General features: G+C 41.8%; 1 protein-coding gene across 3 annotated transcripts in view; it reads left to right on the top strand.

Moving 5' to 3' along the window:
* Window positions 1–20,118, top strand: part of MDGA2 (MAM domain containing glycosylphosphatidylinositol anchor 2) — a 768,978-nt gene that overhangs the window by 423,727 nt on the left and 325,133 nt on the right. For all 3 annotated transcript variants that reach the window (XM_040332615.1, XM_040332614.1, XM_040332616.1), the window contains exon 3: window positions 8,262–8,436. In XM_040332615.1, coding sequence (XP_040188549.1) covers window positions 8,262–8,436 — 175 coding nt within the window. The remainder of the gene's footprint in view (window positions 1–8,261; window positions 8,437–20,118) is intronic.

Here is a 20,118-nt window from a genome sequence, read left to right as displayed (position 1 = left end):
ACTACCCGGTTCCCTACGGCGCATGCGCGAGTTGCGCTGCGCCGCTGATTGGCTCCCGCTGTGCTCTGGGAGCCGAGTGTTCCCAGAGCACAACGGGGGAGGACGGGAGGTGACGTTTACCCAAAACTGTGTGGCCGGAAGTGGGTGCAAATACCTGTCTTTAGACAGGTATCTGCACCCCCCTCCCCCCTGAAAGGTGTCAAATGTGACATCGGAGGGGGGGAGGGTTCCGATCAGCGTGAGTTCCACTTTAGGGTGGAGCTCCGCTTTAACAAATGTTATTCTTGTTACACATGGGTGCTCAACCTGTGGCTCTCCAGCTGTTGCAGAACTTCAAGTCCCATCATGCCTCTGCCTTTGGGAGTCATGCTTGTAACAGTCAGTAGCTTGCAATGCCTCATGGGAATTGTAGTTCTGAAACAGCTGGAGAGCCACAGGTTGAGCACCCATGTATCTTGTATATCAATAAATTGTTACATTTTATATTTCCTTGTATTTCTTGTATATGGCACCTAAAAAAATCCCATATTGCTACTATTACTTTCTATTTGATTATCTAGGGACGTGGTGCAAAAATATTCCATCATTTACCCACACTAATACATTTCTTAGCAATTCTAACAAATTTACGGAAGAAGAATGAACTCCAGTAAACCTAAAACTAATTCTGGTTCATTTGCACTTTGCACATGTCATCTAAAGCCAGAGTATGTTATAGAGGTTAAATAATTAAATTTTAACAACTGGAATAAGGTCGGTGGAGGCAAAGGGGTAAATAATTATGTAATCTGTGCTTGGGTAAAATTAGTTACATTACATTAATTAAGATGATTTTCTCTCTTCATCTCTGAAAGGTATATGGCTCAGGTGCCCAATTAAAAGATTGACCTTGATGAAGACAATATGCATTTAGAAAGGAACAAGTGGGATATAAAATTAAATGCTAAACTATATTTAATATTCTTCCATAAGTATTGTTTTATTGAGCTATAACACTAGAAGGTTTTACTGGAGGCATTTTGCCATTTCATTAACCTGAGAAGTTGGAGAGTACGATTTGCCAAGGATTAATGTATAAATATACACTTGTGAAACTATCGAGGTATCCCAAGAGCAATCACGTTCTGTTGGAGTTTTATGTGCAATTAGATGAATGTTCAGAAAAGTAGAAAGTGTCATATATGAACAGGGATGCCTAGCTTTTTCTTATGGTATGGTAAGTATCCCTATTTGAGAACCTAGTGCCAGTAACCTATGCCAGCTTTTAGCTTAGACTAACATTTTTGGCAAACTCAGGCTTTTTCTGGAAAAGGCAGGTGTGTTGTGGATTGTTGTAAACTCCTGTGCTTTTCCAAGACAAAATAATTTGGTTTGTGACAAAGAGGAAGGTTGGCAGGAACAGAAGTAAGTCGCTTCCAAAGCTGATCATGGAGAAATGCATTGGGCCCTCACAAAATACATAGCCACATCTCACGTGTTCAATTACCGCACAATTTTTGAGAGATCTGCTCTTCGTTGGTTTTGAACCTGAACTTGACACCAATTTCTGTGCATTCAACAAATACATTTTCAGTCTAAAGCATTTTCAACAATCCTTTAGTGATCAGTCAAACCATCAGTGGCGGCCCGTCCATAGGGGCGCCCGGGCGCCGCCCCCCCCCCCCCCTCCTGTAGTCATAAAAAAAAAATGGGCACAGTGGCGAAAATTAAAGGGCACAGTGGTGACAATTGGCACAGTGGCGACAATTGAGGGGCACAGTGGCTGCGTTTGGCATGGCACAGTGGTGACAATTGATGGCACAGTGGCTGTGTTTGACAGCATGGCACAGTGACTGCGTTTGATGGCATGGCACAGTGGCTGCGTTTGATGGCATGGCACAGTGACTGCGTTTGATGGCATGGCACAGTGGTGTGAATTGATGGCATAGTGACTGCATTTAAAGGCATAGCACAGTGGTGATAATTGATGGCACAGTGGCTGCGTTTGATGGCATGGCACAGTGGTGACAATTGATGGCACAGTGGCTGCGTTTGATGGCATGGCACAGTGGTGACAATTGATGCAACAGTGGCTGTGTTTGATGGCATGGCACAGTGGCTGCGTTTGATGGCATGACACAGTGGCTGCATTTGATGGGTACAGTGAGGCTGCAATTTTTTATTTATTTTTTGTTTGCGCCCCCCCCCCCCAAAAAAATTTGAGCACCAGCCGCCACTGCAAACTATTAAATCTCTTATGCTGCGTACACACGATCTGTTTTCTCAACGGAAAAAACATCCAAGGAACTCCGCTCAAGCTTGTCTTGCATACACACGGTCACACCAAATTCCGCCCGTGAAGAACGTGGTGACGTACAACATGTACTACGAGCCGAGATCAATGAAGTTCAATAGGGAGTTCGGCTCTTATTCTTGAGTCTGAGCATGCATGTTTTTTGCGCGTCGGAGTTCCATACAGACGAACAGTTTTTCCGCTAGGAATTTTTTCCGTCGGGAAAATAGAGAACCTGGCGGAAATTACAACAGAAAAAGTCAGATGGAGCATATACATGGTCTGAATTCCCGTCCAAAAGCTCACATCTGACTTTTTCCGACGGGAAAACCGATCATGTGTACGTGGCACAAAATGAACTCTGACCATGTCTGCTATGTTTCAGGATTACTGGACCATTCATTTACATATGGATCATATACTCATATATTACCAAAAGGATTGAGACACCAGCCTTTACATACACATGAACTTTAATGGCATCCCAGTCTTAGTCCACAGGGTTCAATTTTGCGTTGTCTATGTGTCTATGGGAATGTTTGACCATTCTTCTATATGTGCATTTGTGAGATCAGGCACTGATGTGGACAAAAAGGCGTAGCTTGCAGTCTCTGCTCTAATTCATCTCAAAGGTGTTCAATGAGGTTGAGGTCAGGAATCTGTGCAGGCCAGTCAAGTTCCTCCACCTCAAACTCTCTCATCCATGTCTTTATGAACCTTGCTTTGTGCACTGGTCAAAATCATTTGGTGGCAGGGGGATTATGGTGTGGGGGTTATTTTTCAGTGGTTGGGCTTTTGAAGCGTCAGCATACCAAGAAATTTTGGACAATGCCATGCTTCTGACCATGTGGGAACAGTTTGAGGATGGCCCCTTCCTGTTCCAAAATGACTGCACACCAGTGACCAAAGCAAGGTCCATAAAGTCCTGACCTCAACCCGATAGAACACCTTTGAGATGAATTAGAGTGGTGACTGCGAGCCAGGCCTTCTCATCAATATCAGTGCCTGACCTCACAAATGCGCTTCTGGAAGAAGAGTCAAACATTCCCATAGACACTCCTAAACCTTGTGGACGGCCTTCCCAGAAGAGTTGAAGCTGTTATAGCTGCAAAGGGTGGTCCTACTCAATATTAAACTCTACAGACTAAGACGCCATTAAATTTCTTGTGCCTGCAAAAGCAGGTGTCCCAATACTTTTGGTAATATATAGTATATTGAAGCGGTTCTGTCTGCAGATGTCAAATCAGGTTTTTTTTTTCCTAGGAGAGTCATCAGATGAATTTGAAAGCATTCATACATTCTGTGGGGTGAGAAGGGGATATGAATTATGGATCATGTCTTTGTACCTCTTCTACTGTATAATACAAGATATGCCTGCTTTATCAGAATTTACATTGCCTATGACACCTAGGTCAAAGACCATCAAATCTCCATCTTGGCTTTTACAGAGCGGATGCTTTGTGCAGTGCCCTTCCCGTGGTGGCTCCATTTAGGTTAATTTTCTCTGCCCCATTACGAATCTGCACAGGCTTGTCTTCTGCACTCATACAATTGTTGCATTCTATTACTGATTTCCACTGTCCTAAAATGGTGATATACTGCTGCATATATGTGTAATATCTAAAAAAAAACATTGAATTTGCAGCACTATCTAATGCTAGTTAGGTAGACATCAGCTAATCTTTTTACAAATGTTGAATCGGTTGAGGTGTCCACATTCATACAGCAAGTGAACCTAATCCATTATCTAAAATGAACGGCTACTGATGGAAACTTAGAAAGTGACTGCAGAAAAAAGACAGAGTGGTTAATTGCGTCGATTTATCTATAAATATACATTGTTTTGTGGGGATTTATTTTCATTACTTTTTTGCAGTGGCGTCGGGAGGGGGGATTTGGGCGGGAGACTCGAATAGGTCCCCGAAAAGCCGGTATAATGGCTACCTGGAGGTGTTATGTATACAGAATGTATACAGAACACTACCCAGAAATGTCATTTTATACTTGTGTGATTGGCTCGCTGATTTCCCCAGAAATCTACACCAAGATACAAGTCTGAATTTTTGGCATCCCGTCCAACAAAAATGTTATTTTTGGTGAGATACTTCTAAGAGGAAATCACGTCTAAGGCTGGGTTCACACTACTACACTACTTTCATCCTACTTTGCTCTGCTACATTGGTCCTACATTTATCCTACATTGGTCCTACATCCATCCTACTTTCATGAACAGGATACTACTTTGGTCCGACTTCAATGATATTCAAGGGCCTGAAGTAGGATCAATGTAGGACCAAAAGTAGTACAGGGAGCATTTTCAAAGTCGGACCGACTTGTGTAGGACGCTACAAGATGCTCTCATAGGGAAACATTGAACACAGAGCAAAGTAGGATGGAAGTAGTGTAGTAGTGTGAACCCAGCCTAAAGGGATGTAGACTCTGTGATTTTCCTCGTTCGAGCCCTGCAGGTGCAGCAGCTGGTTGATGATTATAAAACCACTCCCATTACACTCACTTGGCACAGAGGAGCAAACAGGGATTTCTTCAGAATAACAAAAGGTAGGAATCTGCAGCAAGGGTTGTTAAAATCCTTGCAAAAAATCCAGAGAGGAATGTTTTTTTTCTCAACAAATGTGGAGTCACGCTTCAAACCCTCAGCCTCCCATCGTTTTTTCTTTTTTAGGCAGGCTTGAAGCCTATTACCATTAAGATATATTTGTTTCGCTAGTCTCTGCTATTACCTCTAAAGGCTTTGTATTGGATCATTTAGTCAAAAGATTGTTAAAGCAGCTTTCAAACTTGCGTACTCAGGAGTATATTCTTCTGTACACTGACAAAACAAAAAAAAGAGAAGCTTTTTGGCCTTTATGCTTTTAAAAAGGTCAAGTAATATCCAAAGCCTTTCTTTCTATGTGGTTAAAATGAGTAGTTTCAAGGTCTTCTCATTCTCAAGGACCACTCTCTCCAAAAGTGCTCTGCAAGCATGAAGGGCCAAAAGAGTCTGATGCCGCGTACACACAATCATTTTTTGGCATGAAAAAACTTTGTTTTTAAAAAAATGTCATTTAAAATGATCGTGTGTGGGCTTCACATAATTTTTCGGCCTCTGAAAAACGACAACATTTTTTTTCGAGCATGCTGCATTTTTTAACGACGTTTTAAACTATGTCATTTTTCGGGTTGTAAAAAATGATCGTGTGTGGGCTAAAACGACGTTAAAAACCCGCGCATGCTCAGAAGCAAGTTATGAGACGGGAGCGCTCGTTCTAGTAAAACTACCGTTCATAATGGAGTAAGCACATTCATCACGCTGTAACAGACAGAAAAGCGCAAAACGTCTTTTACTAACACGGAATCAGCAAAAGCAGCCCCAAGGGTGGCGTCATCCACATGGAACTTCTCCTTTAGAGTGCCGTTGTACGTCACCGCGCTTTGCTAGAGCATTTTTTTTAAACGATGGTGTGTGGGCAATGTCGTTTTAATGATGAAGTTGGAAAAACGTTGTTTTTTCTACATGCCGAAAAACATTGTTTTATTTCATGCCGAAAAATGATCCTGTGTACGCGGCATAAGTGCCATTTGATAAAATCCTCTAAAAGATGATGCACAAGAAAGCCAAAACAGTTTGCTGAAGACAAGCAGACGAAGGACATGGATTACTGGAACCATGTCCTGTGGTCTGATGAGACCAAGATAAACTTATTTGGTTCAGAAGGTGTGTGGCGGTAATCATAGTGATACATCATTGGTGTCAGTGGGAGAAATAGTACCCCCTCCCCCCTGTCATGAGGGCGATCTGCCTTGTTTACATAGGCACATGGCTTTTTTCAGGGGGAACTTGGGGGAACTCAGTTCCATCACCTCTGGCTCAGACCCTTTGGTGCCTGCTCACCACAATCACTTGTAAACACAGAAGTCTGGTTTCTGTGTTTACAAGTGACAGCTTTGTAACCCCCTGAACTCTGCACTTTGTATGTAATGCAATTCTGGTATTTAATGCCCCTTTAAGACCCTTCTACTGTTTGTGAAATCTGAACGGGGTCGCGGTTGAGTTCCTGCACCTATTTTCTGAGAAAAAAAAGCTCTGCATAGGCAGATCTCTGTTCTGTGGATTTTACCAACGACCAGCAGGTGTCTCTGGACATCCAGTGCCCGGCACTCGCAAGCCGACTCTGCGCAAGTGCCCCCTGCAGGCGGAAGTGCAGAATCGCATACGTATACATGATTCTGCATCGGAGAGCCGCCCTGTAGCAGTAAAACTGTTTTGGGGGGTCTTTTAAGTGGTTAACTAACTTGTCTTCATATCATATTTTTGTTGGCTTTAGAATTCTCTAAATTAGTTGTTCTTGCAATAAAATGTAATTTTGACTTTTTTATGTATTTATTTGAGAAAAGACAATTTTGTTTACTAGAAAAGTGTCATTTTTATTTGCAGTAAGGAAACTGCTTCATTGAGTTCTGGATGTAAATCCGCATTTGCTGGGCTGTGCAGTGAACCATTATTTGTCATCTGTGTGGATACAATGGGGAAAATGCACAATGCTTGTATAGCACTAGTGGGTATATTAATCAAAGAGTGATATTTTCTGATGTGAGCTAAATCACTTGATATTATATTATGGGATGGTTCTAATTTATCACAGAGAGATTCTTATATATTTTTTTTCAGTTTGATCAATTGGCTCTATAAAATAACACAGGATTAAGTGTTATCTCAAATAAGATGATGCCGGTGCTTGATAAATGAACTGTGTAGCTGTATGTAATAAGCAGTCTCATGTGCTTACAGTACAGGCCTTTGTGTGTGTTTCTACACATTAAAAAAAAAGCTATATAATATATATATATATCCTTTTTTTTTTGCAGTGTTTGCAAAAGCAAATAGCAGATTTCCCGACTTTCTATGAAATGTATTGTTGAATAAGCAAATGCTCAAATTAATGTGGCTGGAAATATTTTCTTCTGCTTTAATGGGTTTGCATGCCTAATTTATCTTTCTAATTTTGCTGCATTTTACAGCCTTTTATAGCAAGCCTGTTAAAGAGCTTTTTTTCATTTTTAAATAGAGAGTGGAACATCTATGCCTATATCCTCCCTGCTGATGACTGGTAGGGGTCTCCAAGTTCAGAAACACCACCAATAGACTGTTTTAGGAGTACTGCCAAGCAGCTCCAAAGCTATCATTACTTTTACTATGCAACTGACAGTCTTATGCCCAAATAGCCAGGTATGTACAGAAAATACACTGGAAATCGTAGGGTCTTAAAAACTCAAGAGTGTAGCCCATACAGACAGCCCCATAGATTCCTCAAGGGTATCCAATAGCTTATGATAGGTAGTGAAAGAAGCTCAATGTGAAGAGATGTGGTGGTGTTGTACCCAGCAACAAGGCAGCAGTACAATGGTAGCTTGAGAATTGTTCAAGTAGGTTCAAATAGAATAGAATACTGTTATTAAAGGTAAGTTTTTTTTACTAAAATCACAGTGTGTGTATATATGGGCATATCTGTTCTGCAGGGGTTACTGGGCCGCTTTCAAACTGATCCACAGGTACAGAGAAGCCGTAGACTTCTATTATCTGCGAGTTTGGTGTGCTGAGAGTAGAGTGGGCTGCCATCCACCCACTTTTTGTGGCCCGCAACCATTTATCAAGTCGCTTAAGTGGCCCTTGCTCTTAAAAAGGTTGGGCACCCATGCTGCAGTCGGTGAAGATTTGTACAATTACCTTTCCTGTGATTTCTTATTTCCATGAAATGTGTATGCTGTGGATATGCAGCCTGCACCCAGTGGTGATTTCTGCTATAGTGCTTCTAAGAGGATTTTCATGGATGGTGTCCTATTAACATTCACCCACAAATTCACCTGAAAGTACCGTAGGTGGTTTGTTGATCTTTCTGCATCTGATCCATTTTAAACTTGCAAACATTATGAAAATGCACCTAAGTTATCAAGTGAGCCACACTAACTCTGTTTTCTGATGCTTGCTCAGATCAGGTGGACCAAAACAGCAGGAAGTGCATCAGATCGATTCCAAGACTCCAGCGTTTTCAATGAGACCCTTCGGATTACAAATATCCAGAGACACCAGGGAGGCAGATATTATTGCAAAGCAGAAAACGGGCTTGGTTCCCCTGCAATAAAATCTATACGAGTGGATGTATACTGTAAGTAAATAAGAATTCTTTCCTGTTTTTACAAAATTATTAATTTACATCGAACAACAATTGAGCTTGGTGAAATAAGCCAAAACAAGGGGGTTTTCTTGAATACACAAGAGTTCCTAATGGTTTGTCCCATATGCTACATAGTGAAATGCATTGTTATTGCTTGATAAAAGGGTTACATTTTCTGAAAACATTTGCAAGAACCATAAAAAAAAAATGAGTGCCTTCAGAACAGGAATGATTGTGTCTGTGAATACCTGAGTGATTTTCTATATTGCATTGTGACTATAAAAAAAGCCTACGTTTGTTATTAGCTGCTAAGTCTGTTTAAATAATTTAGAACAAATACAATTTTTTTATGAATATACTAACTCAAAAGGAGCAAGGGAAAGGTCACAAGCAGAAGAGAAGGATAGCATTGTGAAAACTACTGTATGCACATTTTAGTTCTCTATCAAAGGTTGTGCCACATCAGTCCTGTTTGGTTCAAAACCCCAAAGTCCCTTTCAGTTGATAAAGAATGCAAGTTACCAAGTAAATCCAGTTCTGTTCATCAGATCCCACTAGAATGGTTGCCTATAGAAGACCCTAAAAGGAAGCCTTCAAACAAAACATTATTTTGTTTTTTATACAGAGCTAGGAAGGTTTAGAACTACTATTACATTTCTATTGCGTGTTGTGTCCCCATTGGGAAGCTTTTCAAAGCACTTTCAAAGGGGACAGGGAAAGCATGTCTTGGTGCTAGCTATTTCACCTCCGACCAGCATGTTCTGGGGTTGTGTGTTCCACTTCCCACCAGCATGTCCTGGGGTTATGTGTTTGACCTCTCACGGGCACATGCTGGGGTTGTGTGTTCCACTTTTCACCAGCATGCCCTAGGGTTATGTGTTGGACCTCAGGCTCTCACAGGCACATCCTGGGGTTGTGTGTTCCACTTACCTTCAGCATGTCCTGGGGTTATGTGTTTGACCTCTCACGGGCACATCCTGGGGTTGTGTGTTCCACTTCCCACCAGCATTCCATAGGGTTATGTGTTTGACCTCAGGCTCTCACGGGCACATCCTGGGGTTGTGTGTTCCACTTCCCACCAGCATTCCCTAGGGTTATGTGTTTGACCTCAGGCTCTCACGAGCACATCCTGGGGTTGTGTATTCCACTTACCTTCAGCATGTCCTAGGTCTGCTCAGATAAGGAGCAGCATTGTGTTTTCCACTCATCTCTTCAGTCCCTATCCATATTTTAAAGCATAAAGAACATTTTGAAGAAAAGATGAGTTAGAAAAAAAATACTCCAAACCAAAATCATGTTGCTTTGGAAAACGCATGTGAATTTGGTGTGCATAGTTATGCACCATTTTATAAAGATGAAATAGTCAAATGTGAAAAAAGAGATGTAAACAGGTTTTAGTAGCACTTTATTTCCTGAAGTCTATCAGAGTTTGCCATCAGTTCAACCCCATGATGCTGTAGGAATAGAAAAAAATATATAAAAATGATCAGAAAGCCCTTGGAAGCAATATCTGGTTATTTCTGACCACAAGAGTCATCATCTAGTATACTTGCCTAATTTGGAGGTAGGTTTCACTAAACTTTTTTTTTCTTACTCTTCCTTTGAACTCTTTCATGCTGTGGCACATGAGCCTTTGATAGATAAAAGGGTACATGCAGACTTCTGGGAACTGAAGAAAAATCACAGGAGACCAGTACATGCTGTCAAATACACCTTTCAGAGGACCTAATGAGATCATCACATTCAGATCAAAAAAAGCAGACTTTGTTATCTTAAAATTTCCATCACCCCAAGTGCGTCAGTTCACCCCAACGTTGTTACCCTATGGATGAGGGAACTCCTCTACATAGTGAAATGCATTGTTATTGCTTGATAAAAGGGTTACATTTTCTGAAAACATTTGCAAGAACCATAAAAAAAAAATGAGTGCCTTCAGAACAGGAATGATTGTGTCTGTGAATACCTGAGTGATTTTCTATATTGCATTGTGACTATAAAAAAAGCCTACGTTTGTTATTAGCTGCTAAGTCTGTTTAAATAATTTAGAACAAATACAATTTTTTTATGAATATACTAACTCAAAAGGAGCAAGGGAAAGGTCACAAGCAGAAGAGAAGGATAGCATTGTGAAAACTACTGTATGCACATTTTAGTTCTCTATCAAAGGTTGTGCCACATCAGTCCTGTTTGGTTCAAAACCCCAAAGTCCCTTTCAGTTGATAAAGAATGCAAGTTACCAAGTAAATCCAGTTCTGTTCATCAGATCCCACTAGAATGGTTGCCTATAGAAGACCCTAAAAGGAAGCCTTCAAACAAAACATTATTTTGTTTTTTATACAGAGCTAGGAAGGTTTAGAACTACTATTACATTTCTATTGCGTGTTGTGTCCCCATTGGGAAGCTTTTCAAAGCACTTTCAAAGGGGACAGGGAAAGCATGTCTTGGTGCTAGCTATTTCACCTCCGACCAGCATGTTCTGGGGTTGTGTGTTCCACTTCCCACCAGCATGTCCTGGGGTTATGTGTTTGACCTCTCACGGGCACATGCTGGGGTTGTGTGTTCCACTTTTCACCAGCATGCCCTAGGGTTATGTGTTGGACCTCAGGCTCTCACAGGCACATCCTGGGGTTGTGTGTTCCACTTACCTTCAGCATGTCCTGGGGTTATGTGTTTGACCTCTCACGGGCACATCCTGGGGTTGTGTGTTCCACTTCCCACCAGCATTCCATAGGGTTATGTGTTTGACCTCAGGCTCTCACGGGCACATCCTGGGGTTGTGTGTTCCACTTCCCACCAGCATTCCCTAGGGTTATGTGTTTGACCTCAGGCTCTCACGAGCACATCCTGGGGTTGTGTATTCCACTTACCTTCAGCATGTCCTAGGTCTGCTCAGATAAGGAGCAGCATTGTGTTTTCCACTCATCTCTTCAGTCCCTATCCATATTTTAAAGCATAAAGAACATTTTGAAGAAAAGATGAGTTAGAAAAAAAATACTCCAAACCAAAATCATGTTGCTTTGGAAAACGCATGTGAATTTGGTGTGCATAGTTATGCACCATTTTATAAAGATGAAATAGTCAAATGTGAAAAAAGAGATGTAAACAGGTTTTAGTAGCACTTTATTTCCTGAAGTCTATCAGAGTTTGCCATCAGTTCAACCCCATGATGCTGTAGGAATAGAAAAAAATATATAAAAATGATCAGAAAGCCCTTGGAAGCAATATCTGGTTATTTCTGACCACAAGAGTCATCATCTAGTATACTTGCCTAATTTGGAGGTAGGTTTCACTAAACTTTTTTTTTCTTACTCTTCCTTTGAACTCTTTCATGCTGTGGCACATGAGCCTTTGATAGATAAAAGGGTACATGCAGACTTCTGGGAACTGAAGAAAAATCACAGGAGACCAGTACATGCTGTCAAATACACCTTTCAGAGGACCTAATGAGATCATCACATTCAGATCAAAAAAAGCAGACTTTGTTATCTTAAAATTTCCATCACCCCAAGTGCGTCAGTTCACCCCAACGTTGTTACCCTATGGATGAGGGAACTCCTCTACATGAAAAGGTTATCCCATACGCTTGATGACTATACTACACTTTTAGTATTTCTATATCAACCAAGTAGGTTACCAAAGTGAACTACTGTAATAACATCCATAATGTTAGGTTACAAAGCGAAGTTTCAAGCAATGTTTCCATTTTATGGCAGCTGAACATTAAAGCAAAACATTATAAATTCAGCAAGATAAATAGTGCAGTTTGGAAAGTCCATTTCATCTCAACTCAAGGCAACCAAATTTTCTGCTCTCCCGGTCTTTTCCTTCACCCCACTTTTCATTTTGCTTTCATACCTTTTTCCATGGGTCTTCAGTCCAGTCCATGTTGATGCCCCATGTCATGTTCTGTGGTGGTGGGCCTAAATGCTGCAGAGAACAGCTCCATATTAATGACTTTCCTCAATCCTTTTCAGCATTCATTTGCAATTTCACATTCTCCTATTACAGGAGTATCGCAAGGATTCATGTGGAATTAGAAGTGTTTAGACACTGGGCAGGCAGCTCATGCTTACTAAAGGCTCTCCAAGAACAATTTGGATTACAGCCAAAGAAAAAGAAGAGTAAAGCATACTAACATATTCCATTAAAATGGATGATAAATTCAGATATAGAGCAAACATGTGTAGTGCTACCCCCAAAGTAGCCACTGGTTGTTGTTGGGATCGGCGTATTAAGTTACCTCAGTGTTGCCTAGGGGTGCAGTTGAAAAATAGAGTAGTGAGCGAATGTCCAGTCAATAAAGGAAGGTTTTCAAATGCTTTATTTCACGCCCAACATGGCCAACATCAACATGGAATAGGAAGGAAAGGTTGATGAAGCGATAGAGAACTTTGCAGTATCAGGCCTGGATATGGACAAGAGCAATCCTGCTCTCAGAAGTACAGTAGTAGTAGTCACAGTTCGTCGCCACTCTAGCCAGAGTGGGTGAAGTGCCCCCGGATAGACTTCTGCCACAAGTCTGGCAGTCAAAGTGTCACTTTGTGTTGCTGGGAGGAACAGGCCTGTGCCACATACCTGGCTCTAGGGCCTCTGACACAGGCCTATTAATTAGATGAGCGGATTAGATTGAGCGGATCCTCCCAGTAGATTAAAGTAGGGCCACCGGGAGAAAGTTGAAGTGTACCTGTCAATGTCCCGGCAACCAGATCCCCGATGGTTCGTTCAAGTCCTGTTGGATCACCTGCCTCCGGGTTCTTCTCAAGCCGATCCCCCAATCGAGCGGCACCCAGCCTGGGATCTTCTTAGTAAAGCGAGGGACCCAGCAAGTCACTGGGGCCCTTCTCAGCAACAGGCCATCGCCGGGGTCCGTTGGATGCGCACACCCTAAAGGTGGGTGCCGCACCTGGAACCCGCGGGAAGAACCAATAAAGATGGCGTCTGCCACAGATCTACCCTCCCCCAGCATGCCCCGCAAGGGAAAACTCCTCCAATTGGCTGCTGGGGAAAAGTGGCTCTGCCAGAACCCCTCTAGCGCCACCTGTCGCCCAGGGGTGGAAATGACACCCCTGGAGCGCAGACTGACCTACAGGACAGTTTAGGGATGACGGCAGCCCATAATTTATCAAATTGTGAATGGGAGCAAAATAACTCTCCCATTCCCCAATAACTTTAGCGTAGTGCCCATACTGAAAGTAAGGGGGCGTTACACATGCTTCAGGGGTCAGAACAATCTGCCCTTCATCAGGGTGTTTTATTGAAAATAGGCACACCCCAGCAGATGGTTGTAGCTTCTTTTTTTTTTTTTTTTATCTTAAAAATTTTTGGGCAAATTATCTTTTTTTTTTTTTTTTTTTTTGTACAAAAAATGTGATGGTTTGTAACGCTATGGCTTAAGAAAACAAGGTCTTTATTTAAAAACACCCTTTTTTAATCGATAAAATGATTGCGATGTATTCCAGTATTGCTGTATGGCCAAGCATGAATTTTAAAAATATTCCATTAAGTTCAGTTAATTCTCCCCCCCCCCCCCAAAAAGAACAGTTTGCAGTCTCTGAACCATTAGATGTGGTGGCGGCATGTGTTTTCTTTTTGTTAGGCTTTATTTCCTATATTTACAATTGGTGATCTGGTCAAAAACACAGTCCTAAGCCTCATGTACACTATCGGACTTCCATCAAACTTTTCCGTGGATTTTGGTCTGAAGGAGCATTGGCCGTGAACATTTTCAGCCAACAAACACGAACGTAGTGACGTAATAGACGTACTACTTGATTTTTCAGCTCTTTACCACCACCCTTTGGGCAACTTCTGCTATTGTTGTCTGATCTTTAGAATTAGTTCTGAGCATGCGTGTTTGAACTTTGGACTTTAGTCCGATGAAGTTTGTCTGTTTTCACAGCAAACATTTGTTCAATGAAAAAGCGAAAACATTTGTCCGATGGAGCGTACACACAGTCGGATTGTCCAATCAAACAGGTCCGTCGGTCTTTTGTTGTCAAAAAGTCTGATCGTGTATATGGTGCTTTAGCCTATCTCCATTCTACTAGAGCAGCAACATGGACACCTTTGGATGGGACAATTGTCAATATAGGGAGTGGGTAGTGTTAGAGACTGGCAGATTGAGATGGACTTGGCTAACAAATTAGCGCTCAAATACAGCTAACACGTTTGAAGCAGTTACAACAGTTTTTTTTTCCTCTTTCTGGATTAAAAGCTTCACTAACAGCCCTTTCACACTGGCAGCGCCTGAAAATCGCTGCTAAAATTAGCGGCGCTTTACCGGCGTTTTTCGTGTGCTAGCTTTTAACCCCCGCTATGAATCAGCCGCATAGATACGACAAGAGATACGGCGGTGTATCAGGAGATACGCCGTCGTATCTGTTCTGTGAATCTGGCCCATAGCGTATGTGTTTCACTTACAATATGTAATGACTTGCCTTGGCTTTCATAATGCAAAGAAGTGCAACTATATTACAAAAGTATAGAACCCCAAGTCTGCGTAAAAAAAACATCTTGCTTATGTCTCATGTAAACAAGCCTGCCAATCACCATGTCAGTTAACACACAAAGAACACACAGAGCCTCAATTTTCCCATCCTAAAAGAGAAGGAGTCTCTTTGGTTAGGAAGTGACATGTAGTTAATGAGTGACAAGCACCTCAACTTGCCAAAGCAAATAAATAATGTGCTTCAGCTTCAGATCTAGAATGTCAGGCTATAGATTGCTTTTGTAAGGTTTTACTTCCCTGCCAATTCACATCATTCGTATATTATTCTGCACAATCTAGAAATGGCTAAAGTTGCTCAGTATACAGTTTTTAGTCTTTTGAAGACTTGTTTTCCATGGGGGTCGCTGATCTGTTGCCATGGATAGAGGCAAAAAATACATGGAGCTTGCATTCTTAGACTGGAAAACATACACAGGTTTAATCTACATTTCCCTTTTGCAACCAGTGAGCATGAGATGTTGTTTGCACCAAGTCAGTCAAGCTAGCTGTTTGTGGAAGTTTTATTGCTGAATATTATTTGGTTGCATTCTTTCTATAACTCCTAAAGTCCAGTTCTTTTTGTATTGCTTCCTCTATGTGAAATCCTTGGTGTTCCTGTCAGTCCCTCTACTTTCCTATTAAAAACTGACCAAACTAAGCAGGGGAGCACAACTTGATCAGTTCTCTAGCTATGCTGGGAACTCTGTGTACTCTCCTCCAATGACTAGACTTGTCTTGGCTTGCCCCTCCTGCACAGCCATTCATTGAGATGCTCAGTGTGCTGCTGCTTCTCTCCCCCCCCCCCCCCAGCTTGTATACAGCTGAGAACAGAGGGAATGTGGTCATTTATAAAAAGAGAAAAAATGTGTATTATTTATTTTTATATATATATATATATATATATATATATATATATATATATATATATATATATATAATCATTAAAAAAAAAATCTATACCCACATGTTTTGCCTTTCATTTCCATTTCAAACTGAGTGGGTTGTTTTACAAGGTGATCGTTTACAACCACTTTACGTGGGTTAGATAAGGCAGGGTTAATACTTTAAGTGGCCACCAGAAGTCCCTGTCTTTTCCTGGGGTCCAATGTTTAAACTTCCTACGGTCCTCTAGACCAGGGGTCTCCAAACATTTTACCTTGATGGCCACATCGTATATATATTGTAAACGCAATCACGGGCCAGATTTTTTTTTTATTAATTTATAAATGAATCTTCAGCAGCAGAAAACCTGTATCCTCCCCACGCACCTAAACACCACAGTCTTATGCACTGGGGCTATACTTCCAGTGTGCAGGGGGCCTTATATCTTTGTTGCCACCAGAGGCCCTCCACACATTTGTGTCCCTATCAGAATTTCCATGCACATATGTGTCCCCCTCATCCATCAAAACACACCTCACATATGTGTTCTCATCAGAGCCTCAACCCACGCATTTTGTGTCCCCCCCACTCAAAGCCCCCCTGCACATTTTTGTCCCTCACAGAGACCCCCACGTATGTATATCCCCCTCTTAAACCCCCCACACACATTCCCATCACAACTCCTGCATGCACATTTGTGTTCCCATCACAGCCCCCTCAAGCACATTTGTGTCTCCTCAGAGCCCTCACCATGTACATGTGTGTCCCACTCAGAGCACCCCCATACACATGTATCCCCCTCATAGTCCCCCATGCACATTAATGCCTCCCTCAGAGTTTCCAATGCATCTTTGTGTCCCCATCTCAGCCCCCCTCACACACAAAATGATGTCCCCTCAGAGCCTTCCTACACACATTTATGTCCCCCCTCACAGTCTCCCTTGCACATGTGTCCCCTTTAGAAAAATGCCCTCCCCCTGGCATATTTGTTTTCCCATCAGTCTCCCCCGCATTTGTGTCCATCTCACGGTACCCAATTACATCAGTGTACATCTGAAACAACTAGCAACCACCAACTAGCTTTGCAGATCTCCTGCACCTCCTGGCTCCTGCCCTGCTGTTACACAAGCACGCTTTGTAAAAGACACTTATGTTAACAGTGGGCAGGAGCCACAAGGTGCAGCGTGTCTGCACTGAAGTACTTGATTGGTTAATAGGACTCCGGTGGTCCTAGCAACCAGTAACACAGGTCAGTGCTGGGAGGGGTGGGCTTTGTCTGGTTGCAGGACCAGCACTGCAACCAGACAAAGCTTGGGCAGAGACTGTCCCTGCAGTGCATCTTGGGTACTCAAGCTGCTGGCCGTATAAAACATCTTAGCAGACCAATGTGACCCACGTGCCATATTTTAGAGACCCCTGTTCTAGACAGCATACCACATGGAAGAAAATAAAACTCATTCCATAGTGTAGTAAATCCAAATAAAACACTTTATTGAGGATGCAATTGATACAATTCCACTCACAAGGAGGGCTCAAAGTGTATAGCAAATACACAATATAAACTCCAATTCATAGCTTTGAGCGAGGCTCACTTGCTCAATTCAAACCACTTCACTAAACAGAAAGGCCAGTATACAATACACCAGAGAATACCCACTTCCAGTTTCCGGTCCCAGCATCTGATCATTCTTTCGCCTCAACGCGTTTTGTCACTAGGACTGCTTCTCTTCGCATTCTGTGATCTGGCGACAACACTTTATTCTGCACCACACATCATTTTGGATGTAGCTCTGACACTAGACCTTCCCAGGCAACAGTATACGCTCCATGGATCTGAATTTAAAAAACTGATGGAAAGAAAATGATCAGAAAAGAGGAATTGTTGCCCATAATGACCGATTAGAATTGTTTAACTTCTCCATAAAATTTAAAGTGAAACTTGTTTAGTTGTTGAGGGCCGCAGCTTCACTTTTGTACTCAATTTCTTTTCTCCAGTTTTACAAAATCAGCCCCCCTGTCATTGCTTTTCATACAATCGCTCAGCAGTGATGCTGATTACATTGTCAGACATGCACAGAAAAAATATAAATTTGTACATGAAATATAATTGTGGAAGTATGGAACCGCATGAAGGCAGAAATGTGAAAACTGAAAAATACTGATACATTTTACATTGATGCAACATGAGAACTTAATGAACATATTCTATAGTTTCCATTTAATCACCGAACCTGGTCTGGTGGAAGAATATTATATAATTGCGTGGAAGCCCAAAGCAAACCAAATTCCCCTGCTGGGATGTAAAATGGCATTATGTAATATTCACTGGAGGAGAATATTGACTGGTGTAATGAACCACAGGCAGCTTTTGTTACGTTTTCTTCTATTGTATTTGCTCAGTGTAAATTGAGAGGTAATATTCTTAGATATTGGAAATGTACACCAAAAAGAGACCACTTATTAGATTGAGAAAGTGTGAAATTAAAGGTTACTCTAAGCTTTGAAGAACTAATCTTTAATCTAAAGACAATTGGTGCAGTATAATTGTAAGTGACCATTGCAACTACAATTTTTTTAAACTGCCCTTGAAGTAAACCTGTCACCTTAACAATTTAAATGGACCCTATGATGGTAAAAATTAATAAGCAATGGGCAACTTTTGGCAAAACCACTTTCAAAATGATTAGCAAATGAAGAGATATAGGCATGTCTCCATCCTTTCCCACCTTCAAAGCCTCCCCAGTAAGGTAAATCATGGATTTAAAGGGCCAGTAGCAAGAAATGTATAGTTACGGTATAGAGAAATTGGTTCTAAGGTCCTCAAACCAGAGAGCCAAAGAAGAGGGGGTGCGGCCATTGTTGGACTATCGCGGTACTGGTAACATAAATATAATGATACCAGTACCGCGATAGTCCAACAATAGCCCCACCCCCTCTTCTTTGGCTCTATGATTTGGGGACCTCAGAACCAATTTCTCTATATCTATATTCTGGATGATGGTACGCCCCCTTGTTTAAGTGTTTATTGATTTCTACCTTCAGAGGTTATATTTCAAATCTGTATAGTTGCGGTGTCACACTGGACATTTACAGGAAAAGTTAGGATTTGCATATTAAAGCAGAGTTCTAGCCTGTAAAACAAAAATACTGTAGCTGCTGAATTTTAATATAAGGACACTTACCTGTCGGTAACCCTAGCCAATTCATCATTTGGATTTGGTTGAAGGTGCCAGCGTCTTCACTAAGGGAAGCAGAAAGTGAAGCCTTGCAGCTTCACAGCCTGTTTCCTACTACGCATGCATGAGTCACACTGCACTTTCTGAATTCTCCTGTTGTCTTCTGAGATCTGTGCATCTCCCAGAAGGCAACGTGGGGGGAAGGAGGAGGGCCCAGAAATTTTAGATCGCAGTTTGTCGATCTTACTCGGAAATGGGAGCGGGTACCTGGTTTTGACAGGTATCCGCTCCCACCCCCCAAAAATGCCAAGTGGATGGGGGGAGGGTGCGAACAAGCGGAGCTTCCCCTTTTGAGTGGAGCTCCGCTTTTAGGAGGACTATATTTCTGTGGTTTTCATAGTTACAAAAAAGACACAATTTCATTTAGTTCAACCAGTAAAATAAATAAATAAATCGTACAATCCCATACACACAATCCTATACCTACAGTTGATCCAGAGGAAGGCAAAAACCCCAGCAAAGCATGATCCAATTTTCTACAGCAGGGGAAAGAAAAAGGAAAGAAAAAGCGGATTTTCCCTGGATCAACTTTACCTTTAAATGTTAGTATCCAGTTATGTTGTGTGAACTTAGGAAAGAATCCAGGTTTTCCTTGAATTCAACATTTTCACAGCTTTCACTGTGAAGAAACCTTTCCGTATTTGGACATGAAATCTTTTTTCCTCTAGATAAAGAGCGCCCCCTTGTCCTCTGTGATGACGGTGAAGTAAATAACTCAACACCAAGTTCACTATATGGGCCCCTTATATATTTGTACCTATTAATCATATCCCACCTCTTCTCAATAGTGAATAAATTCTCCACTCCACTTTCCCCACTTTTATTTGTGTGTTTTGTCACTTGCACTGTGCACTTTACTCATCGTGATTAGTAGGGTGTCGGTCATCGGGCCTTCCCTGAAAGTCTTGGGAGGGGATGGACATTTTGTCTTGGTTCACCCTCTCTCGTTGGGATCTCCCTTCAGGGGAGCCTACCTAGTACTTAGGACTGGTCTGTTCACCCAGAGAAGGGGGTACACCTGGTTTCAGCTAGGTGGGCCAGTGAGTACCTCAATCCCTGTCAGGAGCC

This window comes from Rana temporaria, chromosome 13, assembly GCF_905171775.1.
Source record: "Rana temporaria chromosome 13, aRanTem1.1, whole genome shotgun sequence".
Lineage (NCBI taxonomy): Eukaryota > Metazoa > Chordata > Amphibia > Anura > Ranidae > Rana > Rana temporaria.
The sequence above is the reverse complement of the archived record's forward strand: the minus strand, read 5'-3'. Positions and strand labels throughout refer to the sequence as shown.